Genomic DNA, 22,852 nt, shown 5'->3' with positions numbered 1-22,852 from the left:
AATGCGACTTTAGGTGCATTTTGACGCTGCTTTTTCCTCTTCTGGACCAAGCAGGCGTCCAGAGCGGAAAAAAATATCTGGTGTGCATGAGGTCTTAAAATGTAATTTGTTAATATTATTATTGTACAACCTGAGATCTTCTTGTATAGTTTGGTAAAAACTGTGTTACATTGACCTCTGGTGGTTATGTATAAAACTGTTTTGTTTTCTATAGGAAATCCCTTTAAAGTCTACAGTATATGAAGTATATGCCACAGATAACGATGAAGGTCTGAATGGAGCAGTGCGCTACAGTCTGCTAAAAACCGGAGCTGGAAATAAAGACTGGGAGTATTTTAGTATTGATTCCATGAGTGGACTTATTCAAACTGCACAGAGATTAGATCGGGAGAAGCAAGCCATTTATAGTGTAAGTAGACAAGTCCAGTACATTGTAACTGAAGTACAATGGTATCATACAATAAACAGAATTAGGGCCTTTCACACTTACACACATGCATGTTGTGTGTTTTCTTTATTTATTTTTTCTTATTATGCAGTCTGTGAATGGAAGATGGGTAGATGAATGAAAGGCTTACCTCTTCCATTCATAGATCGTTTTTCATTGATGGAAGCTATAGTACAACTTCTCTGAACGTAGGAGGGGCGGAAAGGGCAGCATTGTCAGCACTCCTAACAAGTGGCTTTGACAGTTCTATTTTATCATATTACATAACTCCCAACTGTCCCTGATTTCAAGGAACTGTCCCTGATTTCAAGGGACTGTCCCTGATTTGGAACAAAGTCCCTCTGTCCCCCTTTCCTCCTCATTTGTCCCTCATTTTGGTCTGATCTATATAGTTGTATATAAAATGTACTTTTTATCTTTCAAAAAGTGTTTCTCAGTACTAAACCTCTCATCCAGTTTCTAAATTGCTGCATTTGCAAATGTCAAAAACCAATATAAAGGAATAGAATTGGTAAAAAAAAAAAAAAAAAAAATTTTATTGCATAGTTCTCCTTTATGGGGGCTTGGCGGGGGGTGTCCTATGCCGCTAAACTTTTACTAGTAGGTGTCCTTGGATCCCGTCTCAAAAAGTTGGGAGGAATGATATTAACCTCTGTAGAACCAGAAGATTACAGCTGTGGGGGGTATGAGGGGATGGTGAACAGAGGACTTTGGATTTCAACTAAGAGACTAGTCAACAGCACAAGGGACGCTTTGCATTTTGCTATGTCCCTTGTGCTGACTTTAAAAAAAAATAATAATAATAATTAAACATAGAAAAAGAATGTAATCTTTTATGCAAATGTAATATGAATAACCTTTTCATGCTTTGGTGTTCATCCCTTTTCAGCTTATAATTGTTGCCTATGACCTTGGTCAACCAGTGCCGTATGAAGCCATGCTACCTCTTCAGGTTGCTCTAGATGATGTTGATGACAATGAACCAATCTTTGTCCGACCACCGGTAAGTAAAACAAGTTAGGAAATCCTGGCAGATCAAAGGTATTTTTCTGTACTTGCAGCTTTTTCAAATATAAAACATGGACAAATATGCATTTATTAGATGTGCTGAATATATTTTTGTAATATTTTGCCCCAGACAAAAAAACTGTAATGAACACTATATAGTATATTATGCTTTCAAGCCCTGGTATGGCCAGCACATAGAAAGAGGCTGTGATCATGATCTTTTCCCTATGTAGTTACTACAAAAGAGTTATTTTTCAACACTCATTTGCTGTCCTGGCACAATCCAGAGAACATATATGAACCTATGCGTTCCTTTACCCACACTTACAGTAACAAAGAATGCCCAATGACACCTAAATTGCCCTAAAATACTTTACATATACCAGTCTCTCTGCACTGCATTAGTAGCCAATGGGAGCTATTCTTTTCATCTGACATATCGGGCAAACTTTTCTAGATTTGCAAATTGAAAAAAAAAACTGCAAAGCTTCTTTTACGTCTAAAGTGCTGACCGAGTGCTGACCTTCAAAGTGGATATAAATGCTTACATATACCCAGTAAAGTGAACAGCCTCAGATAATACACAGAAATGAAACAAATTTCCCTACATAAGTTTTATTTGTATATCTGCTGTCTTTGGCTTTCTACACTGTTTAGAAAGTGCACATCATGTTAGAATTGTTTCTTTCTGTTCCAGCACTGGGTGTGGAGGCAGGGCATACACTGTTTGACAGCTGATTGGAGGAAAGGCACACCCCCCCCCCTCCACAGGCAAGAGGAAAGAAAAAAACATGCAGAGGTGTGCTGTGAATAGACCAGCTCTCTGCTTATCTATCTCTATGCACCCACCACGACAAAAATTTCCAGCTGCTTTTAGCTTCTGGTTCAGATTGTCAAAAGTTATTATGGTGATAACAGAGGAGCAGAGTAGCAGAAAGATACTGGACCTAGGGCTTTGGGGAGAGAAGTAAACACTACAGATATATGTGCCCATGTCAAATGTCATGATTGGGGTTTATATCCACTTTAAAGTGATTGTAAAGTCTTGTTTTTTTTTTTTTAAATAACAAACATGTTATACTTACCTGCTCTGTGAAGTGGTTTTGCACAGAGTGGCCCGGATCCTCCTCTTCTGTGCTCCCGACATCCCCCGACATCCCCCTTCTGTTGAGTGCACCCACAGCAAGCATGTTTCATGTGTGCTGCTTTTAACTAAAGATCGCTTTGCTTCTTATCCCTGTTTTGCATGGCGTAGAAAGAGAGAGGTTATTCCCTCTGTACAGAGCCCTGTCAACATAGGGATCTGGGCTGTGATTGGACACATGAATCATTGGTCCGAACCTGCTGACAATTTCCCGATGTGTACAATCACAACAGGTGTTGGCATGGGGTATGCATGTGCGCTCCCTAAACCTGGAAACGGGCATCGACATACCAGTATGCCTCTGTGCCTGTATGGGCCGCCTGTCCGCAGTACATTGCAGGCGGACGGTCCAGAAGTAGTTAACTTATGAGGCTTCTGCATCACATAGTATTTGGATTTGATGCTTGTTCAGACTGTCTTACAAGAGCCTTTAGGGCCACCACATGTGATACAAACTGACTGTACAATCCTTGTACAATCAACTTTAGATGTACCCAAACTATAGAATATGAGGACCTACCAAATATACATAGTTTTATCTAAATTGGAATGTACAAAGATTATGAGGACCTACCATGCACTATACAGTTGTTGGTACATGTAAAGGAGATTGTACAATTAGATTGTTTGTGTATAGTCAGCCAGTGTAATACCTTTAACCCTAACTTATTTATCCACATCTGTACCATTTATCAGGCTTACATATTCCACAGATCCTAGAGTGTGTGTAGAAGATTGTATGACCAGGGCCGCTGATAGGGAGGGACTAGTGATCCTCTTGTAGGGGGCACGAGCACGCAGGGTGGCCCACACAGGGTGCGGAATTAGTGATGAATGAGATATACAGAAATCTTCCTCCAGCAGCTGAAAGCTGATCTCTCCCCCTAACCCTGCTGCCAGCTTTTATCTGTGGAGAAAGAGACAGTTGTCCCTCACTAATCCCCCTCCCTGTGTGGTCCCCCCTCCCAGCACTGGCTCTAATGTTATCTCTGCTAGATGAGTTTGTTATCTCTGTAACTACGTTTCTCTCCCTGCAGTTCTTCCTATACTCTTGTCCCAGCCTGTATATTTTTTTCATCTCTCTCCCCCATTGCTTTGTCTCCCTGACACAGTCACAGCTGATCAGCTGCACTCCCATGGGGTGAAGAATTTACTGTTACACGGTTCCATAGCTGCCTGTTGTCTTGTCCCAGTGTAGTTTAGTGTGCTTTATGTAGCTGGGCTTCCCATTTCTTTCCCCTGCTTCCTGACCTATGCGACTTTGCTTCTTCTCCCCGTCACTGTCATTTCCCTCTGTAAATCCATGTATCACAGCCACAGGCCCTAATTGGACAGGTGTGCAGGTGAGCGGTCCCCAAAAGCACACTGTCTGTGTTCGGGCCGTACACCTGCATTCCCCATATCAAATTAGGACCTGCAGCTGTGTTTGTACAGCTCCAGGTGGATCAAGCCACGTAAATGAACCACTGATTCACACTGTACAGATCACAGCACCCATGTGCATGACCCCTCAACGCCCCCCCCCCCCCCACACACACACACACACACAGATTTATTTATCAACTCCATTTAATCTTTTATATTTAGCAGGAGTTTTGTGAGTTATGTTGAATTTATGTCTGATAATAATGATTTTATTGTATTTTTATTGAAATACAGCTTAAATATTTTCTTGGGGGGGGGGGGGCTGTCAGGTAGTCTGTACGGAGCCCCATGATTTCTATCAGCAGCCCTGTGTATGATTGTAGTAGAACAATATTACCCGTGTATATGAGACTGTTCTTTGCCTTCTTTCTATAAAACATATACAATATGGCGTGGAACAGAAGTGGTGATATGTAATCTATTTTGAACAGCACCGGATCTTGGGAAATGTACGCCACACTATGCTTGACCTAATGCACTATTGTCAGTGGAGGGAAGCTTAGGAAGACGCTGTCCACAAAAATGTTTTTCCCAGTTTCATTCACTTTGGCATTTTTCTTTTTTTTATTGCATTTTCTCCACTCATATCTTTTTTACATTTAACCTTGGCAGCACAATATAAAGAGATAAAACTATTTATATACACAATAAAAACTAGTCACAATCACACGTGATTCTGTTCTGCTCCTCACTCCTTCTCTCTATTGGTAGCGCATAGGTTTAGCCTCTATCTAGAGATAAAACAAGTTTTACTGAAGATGTGAAAAATGTGCGCTAAAAGGAAAAACAATCATTTTGCCAATCTTTATAAATAGTTCTCTTCATTTATGAAGATGTCTGCTGCTGTTCCCTTATTGCAGGAGAGTAGGTAAAGGGTTAAACTGCTCATATTTAGTTGTTTAAAGTTAATCTCCAGCCTTGCACAGGTGTACAGGTTCCTCTCCTGTACCAAAATTGCTTCTCGTATTTCATTGCACAGTGTGAGCTCCAGCAGTGTGCGTTAGATGCTGCAGAAAGTAAGATAGAGCCCACCTCATTTCATTGGCTGGAGGATATCCAGAATCAACTAGCCCGTTTCTCCCCAGCCTTACCGCCCCTGGCTTGCCCTTTTTATTCATTGGACTTCAGCTCTTTCAATGATGTAAGCTCAGCATCACAAGTGGGTGTAGGCAGGTGTAGTTTATGCTTCATTCTGTAGGTGGCGTGGTGTCACTGTATAGATGGAGAGAAGGATGGTAAAAACATTGTTCCTTTGCAAACTCTGTAGGTGTTAACAGGGCAGTAGTGGTTTGATTGAACGCTGCAAATTTGGGTAAACCTGGCAGCCATCCTTAGTGTGGGCAGTGCTAATAAATAGCCCGCTTGTTAGGGATAGTGAAATAGCGGCAGGGAAAGTTTTCTGTTCAAGAAAGGAGAGATTACAGACACTGCTGACTGCTCTTCCATCAGCTCTGGTCTACGGTACCACCCCATAGGGTTTGCAGAGCTTTACCCTCTACAGTCTCTGCCTCTGCCACCGCTCTTCTCGCTGCTGCTACAGTAATGTAGGCAATGCCAGTGTAATATCTTTGATGCTGAGGATCTCCAGTTGTACTACAAGCCTTATGGTTTCCTCCACTATCAGCATTCTTGCACTTGTCTAGATAACATGCAGCGCTTGATAAATAGTGGAATGGACAACAGTTCATAAAAATGTCCTTATATAGAACCAGCCAGAAGAAGAAATATCCCAGCACCAGATTCAGTGTGACTCATAAAACCAAACAACACCACTGGGATTAGGCAAATTCCCCTTACTGGACAGAGTAGACCCTTAAATTATAGAGTGGTCAACCTTGCTTTGCAGCCATAAGATGGAGAACTGGAATCCCAAAATCCCAAAGAACTGTGCCCACATCACATGGAGGGATCCCAGCAGGTATTATGGAATAGATGCTTTATGGACAACCTTATAAACTTCTAGTGGGCAGCACCAAGACACACATCCTTAAACCGATGTTGGTACAGATCACATCGCAAAGGTAAAAGAAATTGCCATAGTGCAGTATGTATTTAAAAACATTAATAGCTTTATTCTATAAAGTGCACACTCACGTGTAATACAAACAATAAGCACTTTATATAAAATACCAAAATGGCAGTGGCATCCGGCGTGCTTGCGTCATGCGTAGGGTCCCATCTTGCACGTTTCGTCATATGGTGACGTCATCAGAGGCGCACAGAGCCTGTTGTCCATTCCAGCTATTTATCAAGCGCTGCATTTTATCTAGAGATGTGGTTTTATTTGTATTCAACACATTTGATGCTGGCTGCTACATGTATTATTTAGCACGGATAGATCCTATTTTATGACTCTTGCGCTTGTACTGTCAGTGATAGGCAGGCCACACATTATGCAATTTTCTTTCCTCCCACCCTGGATGAAAGGAAAGAAAATTGCTCGATTTCCTCATCAACAAAGTCAGTGTCGATGGGGGAATCCCTACTGTAGCGCTTTTGTGTTCTGCCAGCAGGGAGCCTTCCGACTTTAGCTGGTGGAATAATAATTCAGGAAAAACTCTACATGCTGGTTGCACACACGTTGATTGACAGATTGACTTGTGTACAAACAGGGTCCCTGCTGAACCAGCCGAATTTCCATCCATGTATGTCTGGCTGTGTTTTCTACTACAACAGTATCTGAAACTTTTATCCCAATTGTTCTGCTACAGTTGCTACCGTCACTTTACAAGTGCTAGTGATTTCTGATTGTTGCTCAACTTCTTATCTGTTTAACCTGCAACTCAACACAACCCAATCACCACCTCTTGGCCACGCCCACATGGGCACTAATCTAGGATGGTCTGCATGAAAATACTGTCTACCTAGGTATGCCCGCTGCTTCAAACTAATATCTATCCAAGACATTTTTATATTTGCATAACTCCTCCCAAGACCTATTTCACTGCATTAGGCTTGAGGGCTCCTCGGAGGCATACTGAGTAAGAGTGCTGTGATGTTTACAGGAGGCTGGGTCTGTGCTGGTCCCTCCCATAGCTATGATCTACCAGCATTGCTTAGAGAAGCACAGGGACCCAGTGATGGGTCGAACATAATGTAAGTAATGAAAGCAAGTTTTGTTTAAAAGTTTTATTAGTAAGTTGATGAGAGGAGAAAGGAGAAACCAGGGAAGGCAAATTTAAAAGTCTAAAACAGAAATGTAATTTTTAGGTGAATTGATCGATCTTTAGGAAGTGTGACATATTTTATTCTATGTATGTTGTCATCTGTTCTTTGCCATTTTCACAGAGAGGTGCCGTGCAGTACCAAAGCCTTTCTGTCCGTGAGCATTCCAAGCCTGGAACTGCAGTGGGGAATGTCAGTGGTGCTGTGGATGTTGATGAAGGTTCAAACGCCATTGTGTACTATTTTATTGCAGGTAAAAAAGCAGAGCCATTTTTTTGCTTTAGTCTCAATTATAGAGATGTTATCATGTAAATCCCATCTGTTTGAAATTAAATTGTATTTAGGTTTGAATTACATGTATTATTCTTTTCTTTCTCTTGATTTTGGAAAGTATGTTGAGGCATATATGGACTTTTATGGTACCGTATAAAAGCTTTACACATCTATGCCTCAACATTCTCCCTTTCCATATTCTCTAGGATGTAGGTACTCTGTATGTTTATAATGGCACCCCATTTCCCTTTCTCTTGATTTTGTCTGTTTTCAATAAAATATTGACATCAGTTTGCTTTAGGTTACTTACTTTGGATTTCATTTGAGCAGCTCACACTAGAACTCCCAATATACACTATATTAGCAAAAGTATTGGGGCGCCTGCCTTTACACACACACACACACACACATGAACTTTAATGGCATCCCAGCCTTAGTCTGTAGTGTTCGATATTGAGTTGGCCCACAGATGTGGATGAGTAGGTATGGCTTGCAGTCTAGCTCTAATTCATCCCAAAGGTGTTCTATTGGGTTGAAGTCAGGACTCTGTGCAGGCCATTCAAGTTCCTCAACCACAAACTCGCTAATCCATACAAATAAACTGGATGTCCTTTTTTCCCACAACTAGAGATTTCTTTTGGTGGTATTTGATCGCCTCTAAGATTTTTTTTTTTTTTTTTGTGCTATAAATAAAAAAAGAGCGACAATTTTGAAAAAGAAATATATATATTTTTTACTTTCTGCTATATAACATTCCCAATTTAAAAAATTTTAAAATCTAATTTTTTCATCATTTTTTATTCTAATTTGTATTCTGCCACAAATGTATGGTAAAAAAAAAACTCAATAAGTGTATATTGATTGGTTTGCGCAAAAGGTATCGTGTCTACAAACTAGGAGAAAGATTTATGTAATTTTTATTACATTTTTTCTTTTACTAGTAATAGCGGCAATCAGCGATTTTTAGCGTGACTGCGACATTGCAGGGGACAGATCAGACACCTAACTGACATTTTTGACACTTTTGGGGGGACTAGTAACATTACTACAGTAATCAGTGCTAAAAATATGCACTGTTACTGTACCAATGACACTAGGCAAGGAAGGGGTTAACACCAGGGGCATTTAAAGGGTTAAATGTATGCCTAGGGGGTGTTTTATAACTGTGAAGGGGATGGGCTTATGGAATCAACACAGGCACCTGTGTTCCTAAATAGGAGGAACACAGGTGTCCTGTGTTCATTACTGACAGAACAACGGTCTGCCCTGTTTATAACGGAAGACCGCTGTTCTGTCTCCCCAGGGAGTGATCGAGGGTGCCCGGTAGCTATCGCAGCCGCCAGCCCCTCAGATCAGCTTCCCCTCTTGCGACCCGCCGTGCACACGCCCCCACTTTCGCTCCCGGAAAGCGACTTTTGGGTACAGCGATTCGCGCAGCCGAGCCACCTTGCCACAGTATATCTGTGGTGGGTGGTCCGTCAGCAAGAGGTTAAACATGTTTTGCACTACCGCATAAGCAAAAGTAAGTGGCATCTACTAAGCTACTGAAAGAGAAAAAAATTAAGAAAAAGGTTTTTCCTATATTTTTTCTTAATAATTAATGTTGGTAATATATTCAGGTAATAAGTGCAATGACAGTACAGCCAATAGAGTTTTCAGTTTTTTGGGTTTTTTGTATTTTAAAGTTGCACTTCTGTTTGCCAAAAAGCAATATTCTTGTTTATGAAACTTGCTTTATTTATAAAGACATTATTTATCACAATGGCTACATCTGCGTCTATAGTGCATGTTCAAACCTTAATACCATAAATAATAACATATTATTCGATTTTTACTCCAGGAGTATATAATTAGTTTGGAAATTCTAGAGAAATGTTTAAATAATGCATTACAATTTACCTAAACTCATTCGATTTGTTGTTGACTAAACTGTACTGGAGATTTTAATCGACCAAAATATGACTAAAATAGCATTTTAGTCAAAAGACTATGACTAAAACTAAATTGAAATTTGCTGACAAAAATATACGCCCCTGCATCCAATGACTGATTTTCCTATAGTTTTTGAAACTCCAGCAGCAAGATTTCTTTACTTTAACATCCAGGTTCCTTCACCTGCAACAGCCACTGCTAAGAGGATTCTCGATACTCACTAAAATTTTTATTTAGCTCACATCACAAAGAATGTAGAATTACTAGACTCTCTCTCTGGTCTAGCAGGAGTGAGACCTCACAATGGTGGAAGAGGGGGAATTGGCAGAGTTGGGAACACCACCAGAAAAATCCGTCTGCTGGAGTCCCAGAGAGATATTAAAAAAACATCCATAACTATCAGTTTTGGATGAGTTACCTCTTTAAAACAACATATTGAAGAATGATGTCCTGACAGTATATTTCTTTTGTAGTTGGGAATGAAGGAAACAACTTCCAGCTGGCTCCTGAAGGAAAGCTGACAGTTCTGAAGAACCTGGACCGAGAGACAGAACCATACTACACTCTTATAGTGAAAGCATCCAGTAACAGAAATTGGTCAGCCCGCAAAGCATTGAGGGCCGCAAGGATACAGAGCTTTGATCCCAGCACAGATTCAACCTTGCAGGAAGTGAGGATCTACCTTGAGGACATTAATGATCAGCCACCCAGATTCACAAAAACAGAGTATACAGCAGGTAACCGATTTGTTAGAAATGCAGAAAAACAACCAAAAATAATTTAAAAAGTTGCCAATTTTTCATTGCATTCTCATATTATTATGTTATACATTTCTCTTCAGGTGTTGCAACCGATGCAAAAGTAGGTTCTGACCTCATCAAGGTTCTAGCACTTGATGCTGATGTGGGCAACAACAGCCTAGTGTTCTACAGCATCTTAAGTATTACCTACATTAAACAGAACTCAAATGACTCGAAGGAGGTGAAAAATATTTTTGTGATTGGTAAGAGTATTCATTTTATCCATATTATATTGTGCCACACTAATCAGAAAAACAGTGACATAATATAAATACATACAAAAATTCAATAAAATAAACAAATGAAAATAAAAAGCGACAATGAGTCCAAATAAATATTCAAAAAGTGTCCAATAAAAGTGCAAATATTCTTCTTAAAAATGTTCCAAGGTGCTTCAAAAAAACATTATGTGCTCCCCACACCACTAGGATCAACCTGGTTACCAGATATGTATGACCAACGATTATAATGGTCATTTCGGCATGTTGCACTGCCTTCCCCAGCAAGATAAATAGGCAGGAACGCCACCCGACTTCACATCAATACCAGCAGAGAGGATCTCACACCATATTCAAAGTAGTATACAAAAAGAAAGCAAGCTCTATAGTGTAAAACTGCTATTGCTCAAATTTATTAAAAACCAAAATGCCAACTCACATATAAACTCTCGTAAGACAGAATTTAAGAGACCCAAGTGTTCCTGTATGTGAATCACTGTTCACCATTCCGTTCTGCCTGACCGGTTTTATTGGAGATAATAGCATCATCGAGAACTGGCCAGAGGTCTCATATCGCACAAAAAGCTTATATACTGAAGGGTATAAAACCAACACCTGATACTAAAGCAAGTCAATTATAGGGGCTCCCTCTAGTGTTCCTCCATGGAAAAAAAATCGGAAATTCTTACTGAGCTCCCTCTAGAAAAATAGCATTTGATGCGAAAAATAAAAAAAATAATAATTAAACATTATTTAAAAATACTTATTTAAAAAAACAGGAGCACTTCTTTTCAAAAAGTAAGCATAAAAAAAGTACTGTATAATGTAAAAATTGCTTCATAAACCTTAGACTGAATGACACACATCAAATGTCTGAGAATCGGGCATATATGAAAAATCATTACCAATAGAGACCTCCAAACACAGAAGGACTATAAAAAAATGTATTTATTAAAAAAAAAAGAAAACCCAATTTGCAGAATGAGAATTAACTATTATTCAAAAAACAGTTAATGTCCCAATCTACATTCAGGCCATGGGGTCTATAAGTGTTTAACTGGTAGATCCATTTTGCCTCTCATCTAAATATTGCTCTCCTTATACGACACCCCCTCCAGTGGGGCATAAGTTTTCTATAGCAAAAAATGTAGAACCTGTTGGATCCTTATTGTGACATTGAGAATAATGTTTTGACAGATAGTGACTCTTAAAACCTCTCTTGATATTTGCGATATGTTCCTGGAGGCGCAGATGCAAACATGCGTACTGTGCATCCCACATATGGCAAGAGTACTCAATTATGTAGACTACATTATTAGTTGTACAAGTGATAAAAGTATACATATTATAACTTTTTCCCATTTGTTGTGACTGGAAGCCAGTAACCTTTCCTCCCACTGATCCAATAATGCTACATACACAGCATCTATGATGACACAAATAAAAGCCTACCATTGTTACCAGAACAGGAATAGAGGGAAAACTTCCAATGGGAACACTAGTTCTGCCTACAACCAGGGATTCCACCACTTTGCAGAGATTTACTTTCACTTCTTGTTTTGAGAAGAGGAAGTGAAGGAAAATCTCCCCAATGAGACACAAATGGCAAAAAAAAAAAATTGACGTGTTATATATCCTTCCCTTAATCAATCTAACAAGAAGAAAAGCTTTGCCTTAAGTTCTACTCTAACACCCTATTTTACTATGTAACTAGTTTTTTTTAAAACTAAATATAATTATGCTTATTTATATGTGCTCTGTCTTTGTAGGTAACGTTGATGGTATTATTCGAACGTTTGATCTCTTTACTGCCTACAACCCTGGTTACTTTGTGGTTGACATCATGGCCATGGATCTGGCTGGGCACAATGATACTGCTGTTGTTGGAATATATATTTTACGGGATGACCAGCGCTTAAAGATAGTTATTAATGAGATTCCAGATCGGGTGCGTGAATTTGAGGAGGAATTTATACGACTTTTATCCAACATCACAGGAGCCATTGTCAATACAGATGACGTTCAGGTGAGGACTGGTTTACATTTGTGCAAATAAAAAATGCCAGTAAAACCTCATATGGAAGTATTTGCATTTACCAGCATTTTTGTTTCTGTGAGTTTTCGGAGTATCTTCTGTGTCATTTCCTTTTCACAAAAAAAAGCAATAAAATCATCATTAGTGGGCACAAACACAACATAATTCACAGACTTCCTGCTAAATCTAAAGGATAAAACTGTAGTTAATAAATAAAGCTCTGTATGTGAATGAGGTCTTGGGGCTCATTCACATGAGTGCTGTGGCCTGTACTGTGTGAACCAGATTTCTTTTTTATGGCTGCAGCTGTCTGCAGGGAGCCTATATTGAAAATTGCCGCAGGTCCTAATTTGGCAGGTGTGTGGATGCATGTGTACGGCCTCAAACACAGGCAGTGTGCATTCAGGGCCACTCATCCCCACCTTGCACACATATCAAGTTAGGACCTGCAGCTGTGTTCGTACAGCCGCTAGGTCCCCATAGAATAACAGGCGGCTCTAGCTGCACAAACAAACTGTTCATTCACATTGTATGTGTAAGAGAATCTGTGCGAATGAACCATTCTTTTTTATTATGTGTTTTTTTTTATTATTTGCTGCAATTTGTCTATTTTTTAAAATCGTTTTTACTTTTGGGGAGGGGAGAGTGGATGGTGTCATTAAAAATAAAAAACTGTCACCACCCACTGCCTTACTATTTTATTTTTAGTTATTATTTACAATTCAATTTTTCTTTACATTTTTATAAATAGCCCTGTTGGGGGGCTTTGTTAAAATATCAGAGTTCTAAACAGACCCCTGAAGTCTTACTTTTAAGACCGAGAAAGGAACCATTCCTCGGTCCCTTTCTCTGAAGCCTTAGCCGTACTGCAGATAAATGTACAGTTTACTATGCTTCAGTTATAAATGAAGCAGAATGAGTGATCAGTACAATCACTCACGTTCAATTCAGACAAGGAAGGGGCTGGTAAATTACATATTTACCCGCCCCCTTCCCTGCTCTTTATTCTGATTGGATCCCCTGCAGGAGCCAACAGGAGAGAGGAGGTGGAAAGCTGGCAGCAATGTGGGCAGACGAGGTTGGAGGAGCACACAGGGAGGCAGGGGAATCTGACAGTTGGGGGTGATAGGTGCAGTGGGGAAAATAACAAGAAGCGATCTCCCTGTATGACTGTCCATAAAGCAGCTGAAAGGGAGGGAGAGGAGGAGAAGCGACAGTCAGCTGCTGCACAGAGAGCCATACAGGGAGATCAGGTCTTGTATTTCACACCCCCCTCCGCCACACCAATTACCCTTGACTGTCAAATTCCCCCTTCTGTGGGTGTTTTCTGTGCGTTTTGGCAGTTCACCCGTGTAGCGGTGTGGAAAACTGCAGTAGCGTTGCAGTTTTCTGCACTGCTCTGCACCACAGATGACAGCTGCGGTGCAGTTTGAACGGGGCACATAGAAAAGCATTGTTTCCTGTGTGCCCTTGCAGAGACCTGTGACTTTCTTATGCAGAATAGCATAGCTCTCTGCTATAGTGTGAAAAGGCCCTGAAGAGCACAATGATAAATAATCTTGCTGGGACCTTTAGCAGATATTTTAAGAAACAAAAATAGTTGAATTAGGTAGATACATTAGTAGATCCTTATAACTTTAAATTGACATGCATTTTACAATCCTCTGCCACAACCCAGGTGGTGATTGTAAGAAACATATTTCAAAATTACCCCTCCATACAAAAAAATGGTACAATTATATTGATTTCCTTAAAGGATATTATCCAATCCCACAAAACACATTGGCGTCTGCTGAGAGCTAAAGAAAAAACTTTTAGCTCCTCTCGTCCCTAATTCATAGTTTTATAGTTGGTAAGGTAGAAATCATCAAATATCATCAAAGTAGTGCCCAGTTCCATGATAAAAGACTAATCCATAGCTCATGATGATTTTATGGACGCATTTTTCAAACTTCAAGTCAGTCACGTTTCGCAGCCTTGGGCTCCTTTCACGCGAACGATACGATCAGATCCGCCTGTCAGTTTTTTAGGCGGACCTGATCAGATCCTCCATGCATCCCTATGGGGCAGCGGATGTCAGTGGAGACATGTCCTATTCCGATCCTGTCTATGAAATCCGGACGGATGGAAACCCTATTTTCCATCCGTCCAGAGGATGGGATGGGATCGGATGAGAACGGACAGGCGGTCCGTTCTTATCCGATTCTCCCATAGAGGACAGCGGGGATCTGACAGCTCCCTCTTGGCACACAGGGCGGAGACGGAGCTGTCATCTGCCTGCTCAGCGGGGATCGGTTGATCGATCCCCTGCTGAGCAGCACGTAGTCTGCAGACGGAGGCGGACCGTGTGAAAGTAGCCTAAGACATTGCTTCTTCAGGGACCGAATGCAAAAAAAGTCTGAGAAATAATAGAACAACAATAATACACATTCATAGTCAAAACACATCAGATAACACTATTACAAGATGTACATCTTAATAGCTTACCATGACTTTCAACAATACACAGATACAGCTCATTGAAAAAGTATTCATACCCCTTGAACATTTTCCCTATTTTGTCATGTTACAACCAAAAACGCAAATGTATTTTATTGGGATTTTATGTGATAGACCAACACAAAGTGGCACATAATTGTGAAGTGGAAGGAAAATGATAAATGTTTTTTAAACTTTTTTACAAATAAATATTTGAAAAGTGTGGTGTGCATTTGTATTCCGCCCCCTTTACTCTGATACTCCTAACTAAAATCTAGTGGAACCAATTGCCTTCAAAAGTCACTTAATTAGTAAATAGGGTCCACCTGTGTGTAATTTAATCTTAGTATAAATTCAGCTGTTCTGTGAAGCCCTGTGAAGAGGTTTGTTAGAAAACCTTAGTGAACAAACAGCATCATGAAGGCCAAGGAACACACCAGACAGGTCAGGGGTAAAGTTGTGGAGAAGTTTAAAGCAGGGTTAAGTTATAAAAAAAATATCCCAAGCTTGAAAATCTCACTGAGCACTGTTCAATCCATCATCTGAAAATGGAAGGAGTATGGCACAACTGCAAACCTACCAAGACATGGCAGTTCACCTAAACTGACAGGCTGGGATAGGAGAGCATTAATCAGAGAAGCAGCCAAGTGGCCCATGGTAACTCTGGAGGAGCTGCAGAGATCCACAGCTCAGGTGGGAGAATCTGTCCACAGGACAACTATTAGTCGTACACTCCACAAATCTGGCCTTTATGGAAGAGTGGCAAGAAGAAAGCCATAAGAAGTCCTGTTTGCAGTTTGTGAGAAGCCATGTGGGGGACACAACAAACATGTGGAAGAAAGTGCCCTAGTCATATGAGACCAAAATTGAACTTTTTGGCCTAAAAGGAAAACACTATGTGTGGTGGAAAACTAACACTGCACATCACCCTGAACACACCATCCCCACCGTGAAACATGGTGGTGGCAGCATCATGTTGTAGGGATGCTTTTCTTTATCAGGGACAGGGAAGCTGGTAAGAGTTCATGGATAGATGGATGGAGCCAAATACAGGGCAATCTTAGAAGAAAACCTGTTAAGAGTCTGCAACAGACTTGAGACTGGGGGGGAGGTTCACCTTCCAGCAGGATAGCGACCCTAAACTTACAGCCAGAGCTACAATGGAATGGTTTATCTCAAAGCATATTCATGTGGTAGAATGGCCCAGTCAAAGTCAAGACCTAAATCCAATTGAGAATATGTGGCAAGACTTGAAAATTGCTGTTCACAGGCGCTCTCTATCCAATCTGACAGAGCTTGAGCTATTTTGCAAAGAAGAATGGGAAAACATTTCACTCTCTAGATGTGCAAAGCTAGTAGAGACATTACCAAAACAACTTGCAGCTGTAATTGCAGTGAAAGGTGGTTCCACAAGGTATTGACTCAGGGGGGCTTTATACAAATGCATGCCACACTTTTCAGATATTTATTTGTAAAACATTTTAAAAAGCATTTATCATGTTCCTTCCACTTCACCATTATGTACCAAGGGGTATGAATACTTTTTCAAGACACTATCTTGTATAATTAGTACCCCATAGCATAAACCACTGAGTAAATTACAGTACCTATGATACTAGGCTCATCTTCCAACCTACAACAATTCAACCCCAACATTCACCACAAACCACACGCACCAAACCCAGACCATATTTTTGATGCCTTGGGTAGAGAGCCCTGAAAGTCACCCATTGGCGGAACTATTTAGTTCCTTTTAATATTTCAGATAACTATTTAGGATGTGGCGCTGTACAAGTTTTTTTCCCCAATAAGATGATCGGTCATTTCATTTCTTTCATTTGTATTGTTCTCTCTGTCTTATAGTACATTAATGGTATATTATATATATATATATATAGAAGTACATTTCTGTTTTCTTCCTATAGTTTCATGTAGACAAAAAAGGTAGAGTGAACTTTGCCCAGACTGATATGCTGATTCACGTTGTAAATCGCGATACCAACCGAATTCTTGATGTGGATCGGTAAGTTTTGTACATGTGAAACTGTGGAGTTATGTAAATATAACATTAGCTCCTTATAGAACTTCATAGTCCGTTTTATATAGTTTATTGAAAAAATGTTTTCTATTCCCTTCAAGTGTTATACAGATGATTGATGAGAATAAAGAACAATTACGGAATCTCTTTCGCAATTACAATGTCTTGGATGTTCAGCCAGCCACCACACCCAGTGCTCCGGAGGACCTGTCTGCACTACAGGTGAAGCTTATTTAAAGTGCAGTCAAAAATCGCAAACAGAAAAATCAACACATGGGACATGACTTACAGTCAGTAGGATGTGTCCCTTGTGCTGATTTCTCTACTGTTAGTAAAATATTTCCTTCATCCTGCGCCCCGACCCCAATCCTTACTGTCATAATCTTCCTGTGCGGCTGGGGTTATTACAGCTAACAGGCTGCCACAGGCTCTCAAGAGAGCCTATGTCAATGCCTTCCACACAGCTCTGTCAATTATAGAAGCTCTACTAGAGCTTCTTTGAATAAAGGTTAATCTATGAATGGAGGACATTCCACACCTCCATTTATAGATTTTTTTTTTTTTTTCACTAAAAGAAACTAGTATGTATGGCTTCTATGAATGAAGGAGTTGTGTGTAAAGTGTTGGCATAGGCTCTCTTCATGAGAGTCTGTGACAGCCTGTTTGTTGCAGTAACAGTGGCAGGGTGGGGGTGAACAGGTCAGGACAGAGAAAAATGTTCACTAATAGAAAAAGAATCAACATAAGGGACACATTCTAAAGACTGCAAGTTGTGCTGATTTTTCTGTTTGCGGTTTTTGGCTGCACCTATGCTTTTAAGTGATTTCTTTTTTTTATTTGTAATTATTTTGACCATAATTTGTTTTGTGATTTCATGAAGGTGTCTCAATGCATATTTACATGATATTCGGCACATTGAATCACACTAAGGCCTGTTCGTTGAGGACTCCAGTAGAGAAATATCCTTACAAGATTCCCTAATTTTGCCCAGTGGCTATTACAACTACTTCCCTCATCGGATTCTTCATAATGTAGAATAAACAAATACAGTTGTGTTTAAAATTATTCAACCCCCAATGCTGTAAAGGGTTTTAGGGAATTTAGTGTACATTTGTAATTGTATTCAGAATGAAATCCTACAAGGACTTCTTAAAGAACCATATGCAACTAAAATGACATCAATTGGTTTTGTAATACAGTAGTAAATGTTTCTTTTGTGATTTCTTCATTGACACATTTATTCAACCCCTTAAAGACTACCACTCTGAAGAACAGAGGTTCATTGAAGTGTTTTCAATCAGGTATTGAAAACACCTGTGGATGTCAGGGAGCAGCAATAAAGCCTAATAAGCACCAATTAGGCAGCTTTAAAATGACTGTGATACTCAGCTACTTCTAGACATTTACTGGTGTGGTTACAAACATGGTGAAGTCAAGAGAATGGTCCAGGAAGACAAGAGAAGAGGTGATTACTCTTCACAGGAAGGGCAATGGCTATAAGAAGATTGCAAAGATGTTAAACATACCAAGAGACACCATAGGAAGCATCATTCGCAAATTCAAGGCAAAGGGCACTGTTGAAACGCTACCTGGTCGTGGCAGAAAGAAGATGCTGACTTCGACTGCTGTGCGCTACCTGAAGCGTAGAGTGGAGAAAAGTCCCCGTGTGACTGCTGAGGAACTGAGAAAAGATTTGTCAGATGTGGGTACTGAAGTTTCTGCTCAGACAATACGGTGCACACTGTGTAATGAAGGCCTCCATGCCAGAACTCCCAGGCGCACCCCCTTGCTGTCTCCAAAGAATAAGAAGAGTCGACTGCAGTATGCCAAAAGTCATGTGGACAAACCACAGAAGTTTTGGGATAGTGTTCTGTGGACTGATGAAACAAAATTAGAACTGTTTGGGCCCATGGATCAACGCTATGTTTGGAGGAGGAAGAACAAGGCCTATGAAGAAAAGAACACCTTGCCTACTGTGAAGCATGGCGGGGGGTCAATCATGCTTTGGGGCTTCTGCAGGTACAAGGAATCTTCAGTGTTTGCAAGGTACCATGAATTCTCTTCAGTACCAGGAGATATTGGATGACAATGTGATGCAGTCCGTCACAAACCTGGGGCTTGGGAGACGTTGGACCTTTCAATAGGACAATGATCCCAAGCATACCTCCAAGTCCACTAGAGCATGGTTGCAGATTAAAGGCTGGAACATTTTGGAGTGGCCATCACAGTCATCAGACTTAAATCTGATTGAGAACCTCTGGTGGGACTTAAAGAAAGCAGTTGCAGTGCACAAGCCTAAGAATGTGACTGAACTGGAGGCTTTTGCCCATGACGAATGGGCGAAGATACCCGTAGATCGCTGCAAGACACTTGTGTCAAGCCATGCTTCACGTTTAAAAGCTGTTATAACTGTAAAAGGATGTTGTACTAAGTACTAAGATTGAATGTCACTTTGGGGTTGAATAAAACTGATAATGATGTGAGCACAGAAAAGACATTTGTGGTTATTTCATTTTAAATGTTATGTTATATTTGTCTGACCTACACGTGCCTCTTTGATTTAATTGTAAGCAGGATGACTGAATGATCAAAATCAATGTCAAACTGGCCAAAACAATCAATTTCAGTGGGGGTTGAATAATTTTGAACACAACTGTAGGTGGCACTATGTAGGAAGGGTGGGGGGTAGCAGCTGGACACATCCTTCATGTTTCCCTCCTTGTTGGGCGCCAAGCAACGGTCACAAGGGAGGCCTACCCCAGTGTGGGTTCTTCTGGGCTACACTAGGCACTTTATACTGGATCACTTGACTACACATGGGGTACCTTTAGGCTGGGTTCACACTGCCGTATGGAGCAGCTCATAGCAGGGGTTTGGTGGGTCCCTGTATAACGTTTCAGTTCTGATTTCAGTCCGAATTTAGGGCTGTATTTAGACCTGAAACAGACCAGAAGATGCACAGGACTCCTGTGCAATTTGTATCAGAGCCGTTCCTGAAATATGTGAACCGGAACCATAGAGAGTCGGTCACAATCTCCTGACATGCTCATTTGCAATAGTGTGAACCCAGCCTTACTGTTGTGCCATATTCATTAATGCCCTGGGATAAGGCTGAGATTGCTGTGGGGGAATACTCAACCTTAAGGCGGGCCTCTGCTTCTAGAGATGAACGTACACCATCTATATTCGCACTGTAACTGTTCTCCAGTTAACAATCCGATTCCCTTCATGTGTGCACTCAACCTCACTTAACTCTTCCATACCTAAGCACAGGCTGGGGAACCTCTGCGGTGCAAGTCTGCTCCCGTTGCTTTGGTAGACAGACCACTCATGGAGAGAGTGCCGACAATAACTCCCTCTTACAAGAGGCTATCCCTCCTATCTCAGGTACACTCTTCGCGACATGCTGCTTGGTAAACTTCTGTTACCTTAGGTAACCACTTGCTTGTACTCCTTGCTGTATTAACTCTTGTGGTGCTGTCCTCATACCCCAATGCATATAATGATCCAAACCAAAGGCTATACAGTATGTATATAGTATGTGGCAGTTACTTGCATTACAGCTATTTCAGTAACTTCAGACCAGGCAAGGACAACATTTCAGAAAGCTTTACTTAGAAAAATGCAAAAAGGCAATTACAAGTTCAACAATTAAAAACATAATTCTTCCCTAAATCCCTAATCCTATCTACAGGCTGCCCAACATACCTGCACAGAGAAAAAAGAGAAAAGTCATCTAAGTGCAGGAGGTTAAAAGCATTTTAATACAACAATGGTGATAAAAACTTGTAGAGAAAACAGGTTCATCACATATAAAAAGAAGAAGCCTCTATTTCCCCATCCTGTGGAATACTCCTGCAGTGATAGAACAGCTGACAATGGTGCACCACAGAGCCAGGGAAGCTGAAAGGGATCCCGGACGTGTCTCTGACCAGCGTGAGGAGGGAATTGGCAGGCAACAACAGGCTACGCTCTCAGACCTGCACTGCTCCTTCTAATGGCCAGTGGAAGGAGCAGTCCAGCTCCAAGTTCATAGCCTGTTGTTGTCTGTGTGGTTCTATTATAGAGTTGGCTTACTCTTGGGACAGCTGACACTATCGCTAAGGCTAATTTTAATTACATTTAAAGTATATGGACTTTATATTGCCCATGCATGATCTTTGATTTTTTTCTCTTTTTTTACAAATACCACCTGCATTTTTTGTCCCGACATAGGTAGTGTCCATGTAATACAGTCTTTCAGAAGCATTCTTCCAGGGCTGGTGTCTTTGGGGCAAACCCCAGGTTCTGATGAATTTACATTCAGGTAGTAATGAGCGGCATTCCTCTGCCCCTTAGGAGTGCTATTCTCCATCTCGTTCCCTTACAGGTATCTGGCCTCATGCGGCCCTGGACCTCAAGGAACTCCTAGCTCTCTGTTGTTGGGACTCTCAGCCACTTCTACCTTTTGGGAGACACCCTGTTTCTGACCACTGTCCTTGTTTTATATCACAGGATCATCGGGTTGGATTCAAAGATAACCCGCCAAAACCAAAGAACCGGGAAAGGCATTAATTCCTACCCTCCCCTGCGAGACAGCACCTAACTGACTATTTCAACCTCCATACAACTACCTGACAGTGACATTTTCATTGAAGCTATGTGGGAGACAGCTAATACACAAACTACTGCAGGGGAATCAGGGCACTGAGGAATCCAACAGATGATATAGCTGATCAGTGTCGACTCATACCTCTCATAATGCCTGGTTGCTATATACAGTACCTTTAGAACACTATTCTCCTATCCAAACTCAAGTATGAAAGGCCACATGCACACAGGCAAAAGTATACATATTAGTACAATATACATTAATACTTGCGTTAGAGCTGTGCTTAAGTTACAATTCAATACTACTTTTGCTCAGATTTAAAATGGGGGATGCTCAATTTTATCTTGATGGAAAGTGCATAGGGAATATTCAGTCTAGGTGGCAAGATCGGAATGATTTCATGTTTTATACGTTTTCCTTTTAAATTTCTGAACTATGTTTGCTGTTTATTTTATTTACAGATGGCAATTATTATATTGGCTATCCTGCTGTTCTTGGCTGCAATGCTATTCATCTTCATGAATTGGTACTACCGAACTGTGTAAGTTCAGCTTAAGTATGTACTACTGAAACTAGTATAGGATAATATTGTTTAGCTGTTCTATAGAGAACATCTATGCACTGTACATGATACAATATACAATTACAAAACACAAAATTAGTATCACCAGAATTTGGTTATTTGTAAGAAAGCTTTGCCTACAACAATATTATTATTCAATATTACTTAGACAGTCTTGTACCCTTGATGTGCTATGAACACCCAAAATAATGTTACTGAAGTACACAGTGTGTGTGTAGCATGCCCTGTACTAGAGAACGACCGACTATCGGCAACGCTGATATATCGGGGCCCGATATGCGCTTTCCCCGATATATCGGAATCGACTCCTGAGGTTACCGATTGCCGATATTTAGGGAAAGTGCATGTCCTGGGGTGATGCCTGCAGCTAGAGGCATCACCCTGGTACCGGTGTCCATAGGTGACAGTCGACTGACTTGTAATGACAACTGATGCGGCTAAGAAGCTGCTCGGCTGTCATTACAAGGAGCGAGAGGGGACGTCCCCCCCCTCCCGCCGCCTTCCGCGGCTCACCCAGGTCTCCCGTCCCACCGGGAGACCTGGGCATCCTACCTCCACTGCCACACCACAGAGAAGACCCAGTGTTGCATGAAGATGTGTCCCCGTGAAAGCCGGTATCCCTGCCGCATGTGCTGGTCTCCATGTAAAAACCGGAAAGTGATGTAATGACATCACTTCTGGGTACTCGGCGCCGAATTAAAAAAGCGGATAGCA

At 40.9% G+C, this 22,852-nt stretch overlaps 1 protein-coding gene across 2 annotated transcripts in view; it reads left to right on the top strand.

Annotated features, from left to right (window-relative positions):
- The window catches only part of CDH23 (cadherin related 23), a 1,628,602-nt gene that overhangs the window by 1,592,473 nt on the left and 13,277 nt on the right, over window positions 1-22,852 (top strand). For both annotated transcript variants that reach the window (XM_082268007.1, XM_082268006.1), the window contains 9 exons: window positions 215-409; window positions 1,338-1,451; window positions 7,314-7,443; window positions 9,869-10,132; window positions 10,237-10,398; window positions 12,183-12,439; window positions 16,852-16,949; window positions 17,066-17,186; window positions 22,017-22,096. In XM_082268007.1, the coding sequence (XP_082124133.1) occupies window positions 215-409; window positions 1,338-1,451; window positions 7,314-7,443; window positions 9,869-10,132; window positions 10,237-10,398; window positions 12,183-12,439; window positions 16,852-16,949; window positions 17,066-17,186; window positions 22,017-22,096 (1,421 nt within the window). The remainder of the gene's footprint in view (window positions 1-214; window positions 410-1,337; window positions 1,452-7,313; window positions 7,444-9,868; window positions 10,133-10,236; window positions 10,399-12,182; window positions 12,440-16,851; window positions 16,950-17,065; window positions 17,187-22,016; window positions 22,097-22,852) is intronic.

The sequence above is a fragment of the Pelophylax lessonae genome, assembly GCF_965119305.1.
Source record: "Pelophylax lessonae genome assembly, chromosome: 9".
NCBI lineage: Eukaryota > Metazoa > Chordata > Amphibia > Anura > Ranidae > Pelophylax > Pelophylax lessonae.
The sequence above is the reverse complement of the archived record's forward strand: the minus strand, read 5'-3'. Positions and strand labels throughout refer to the sequence as shown.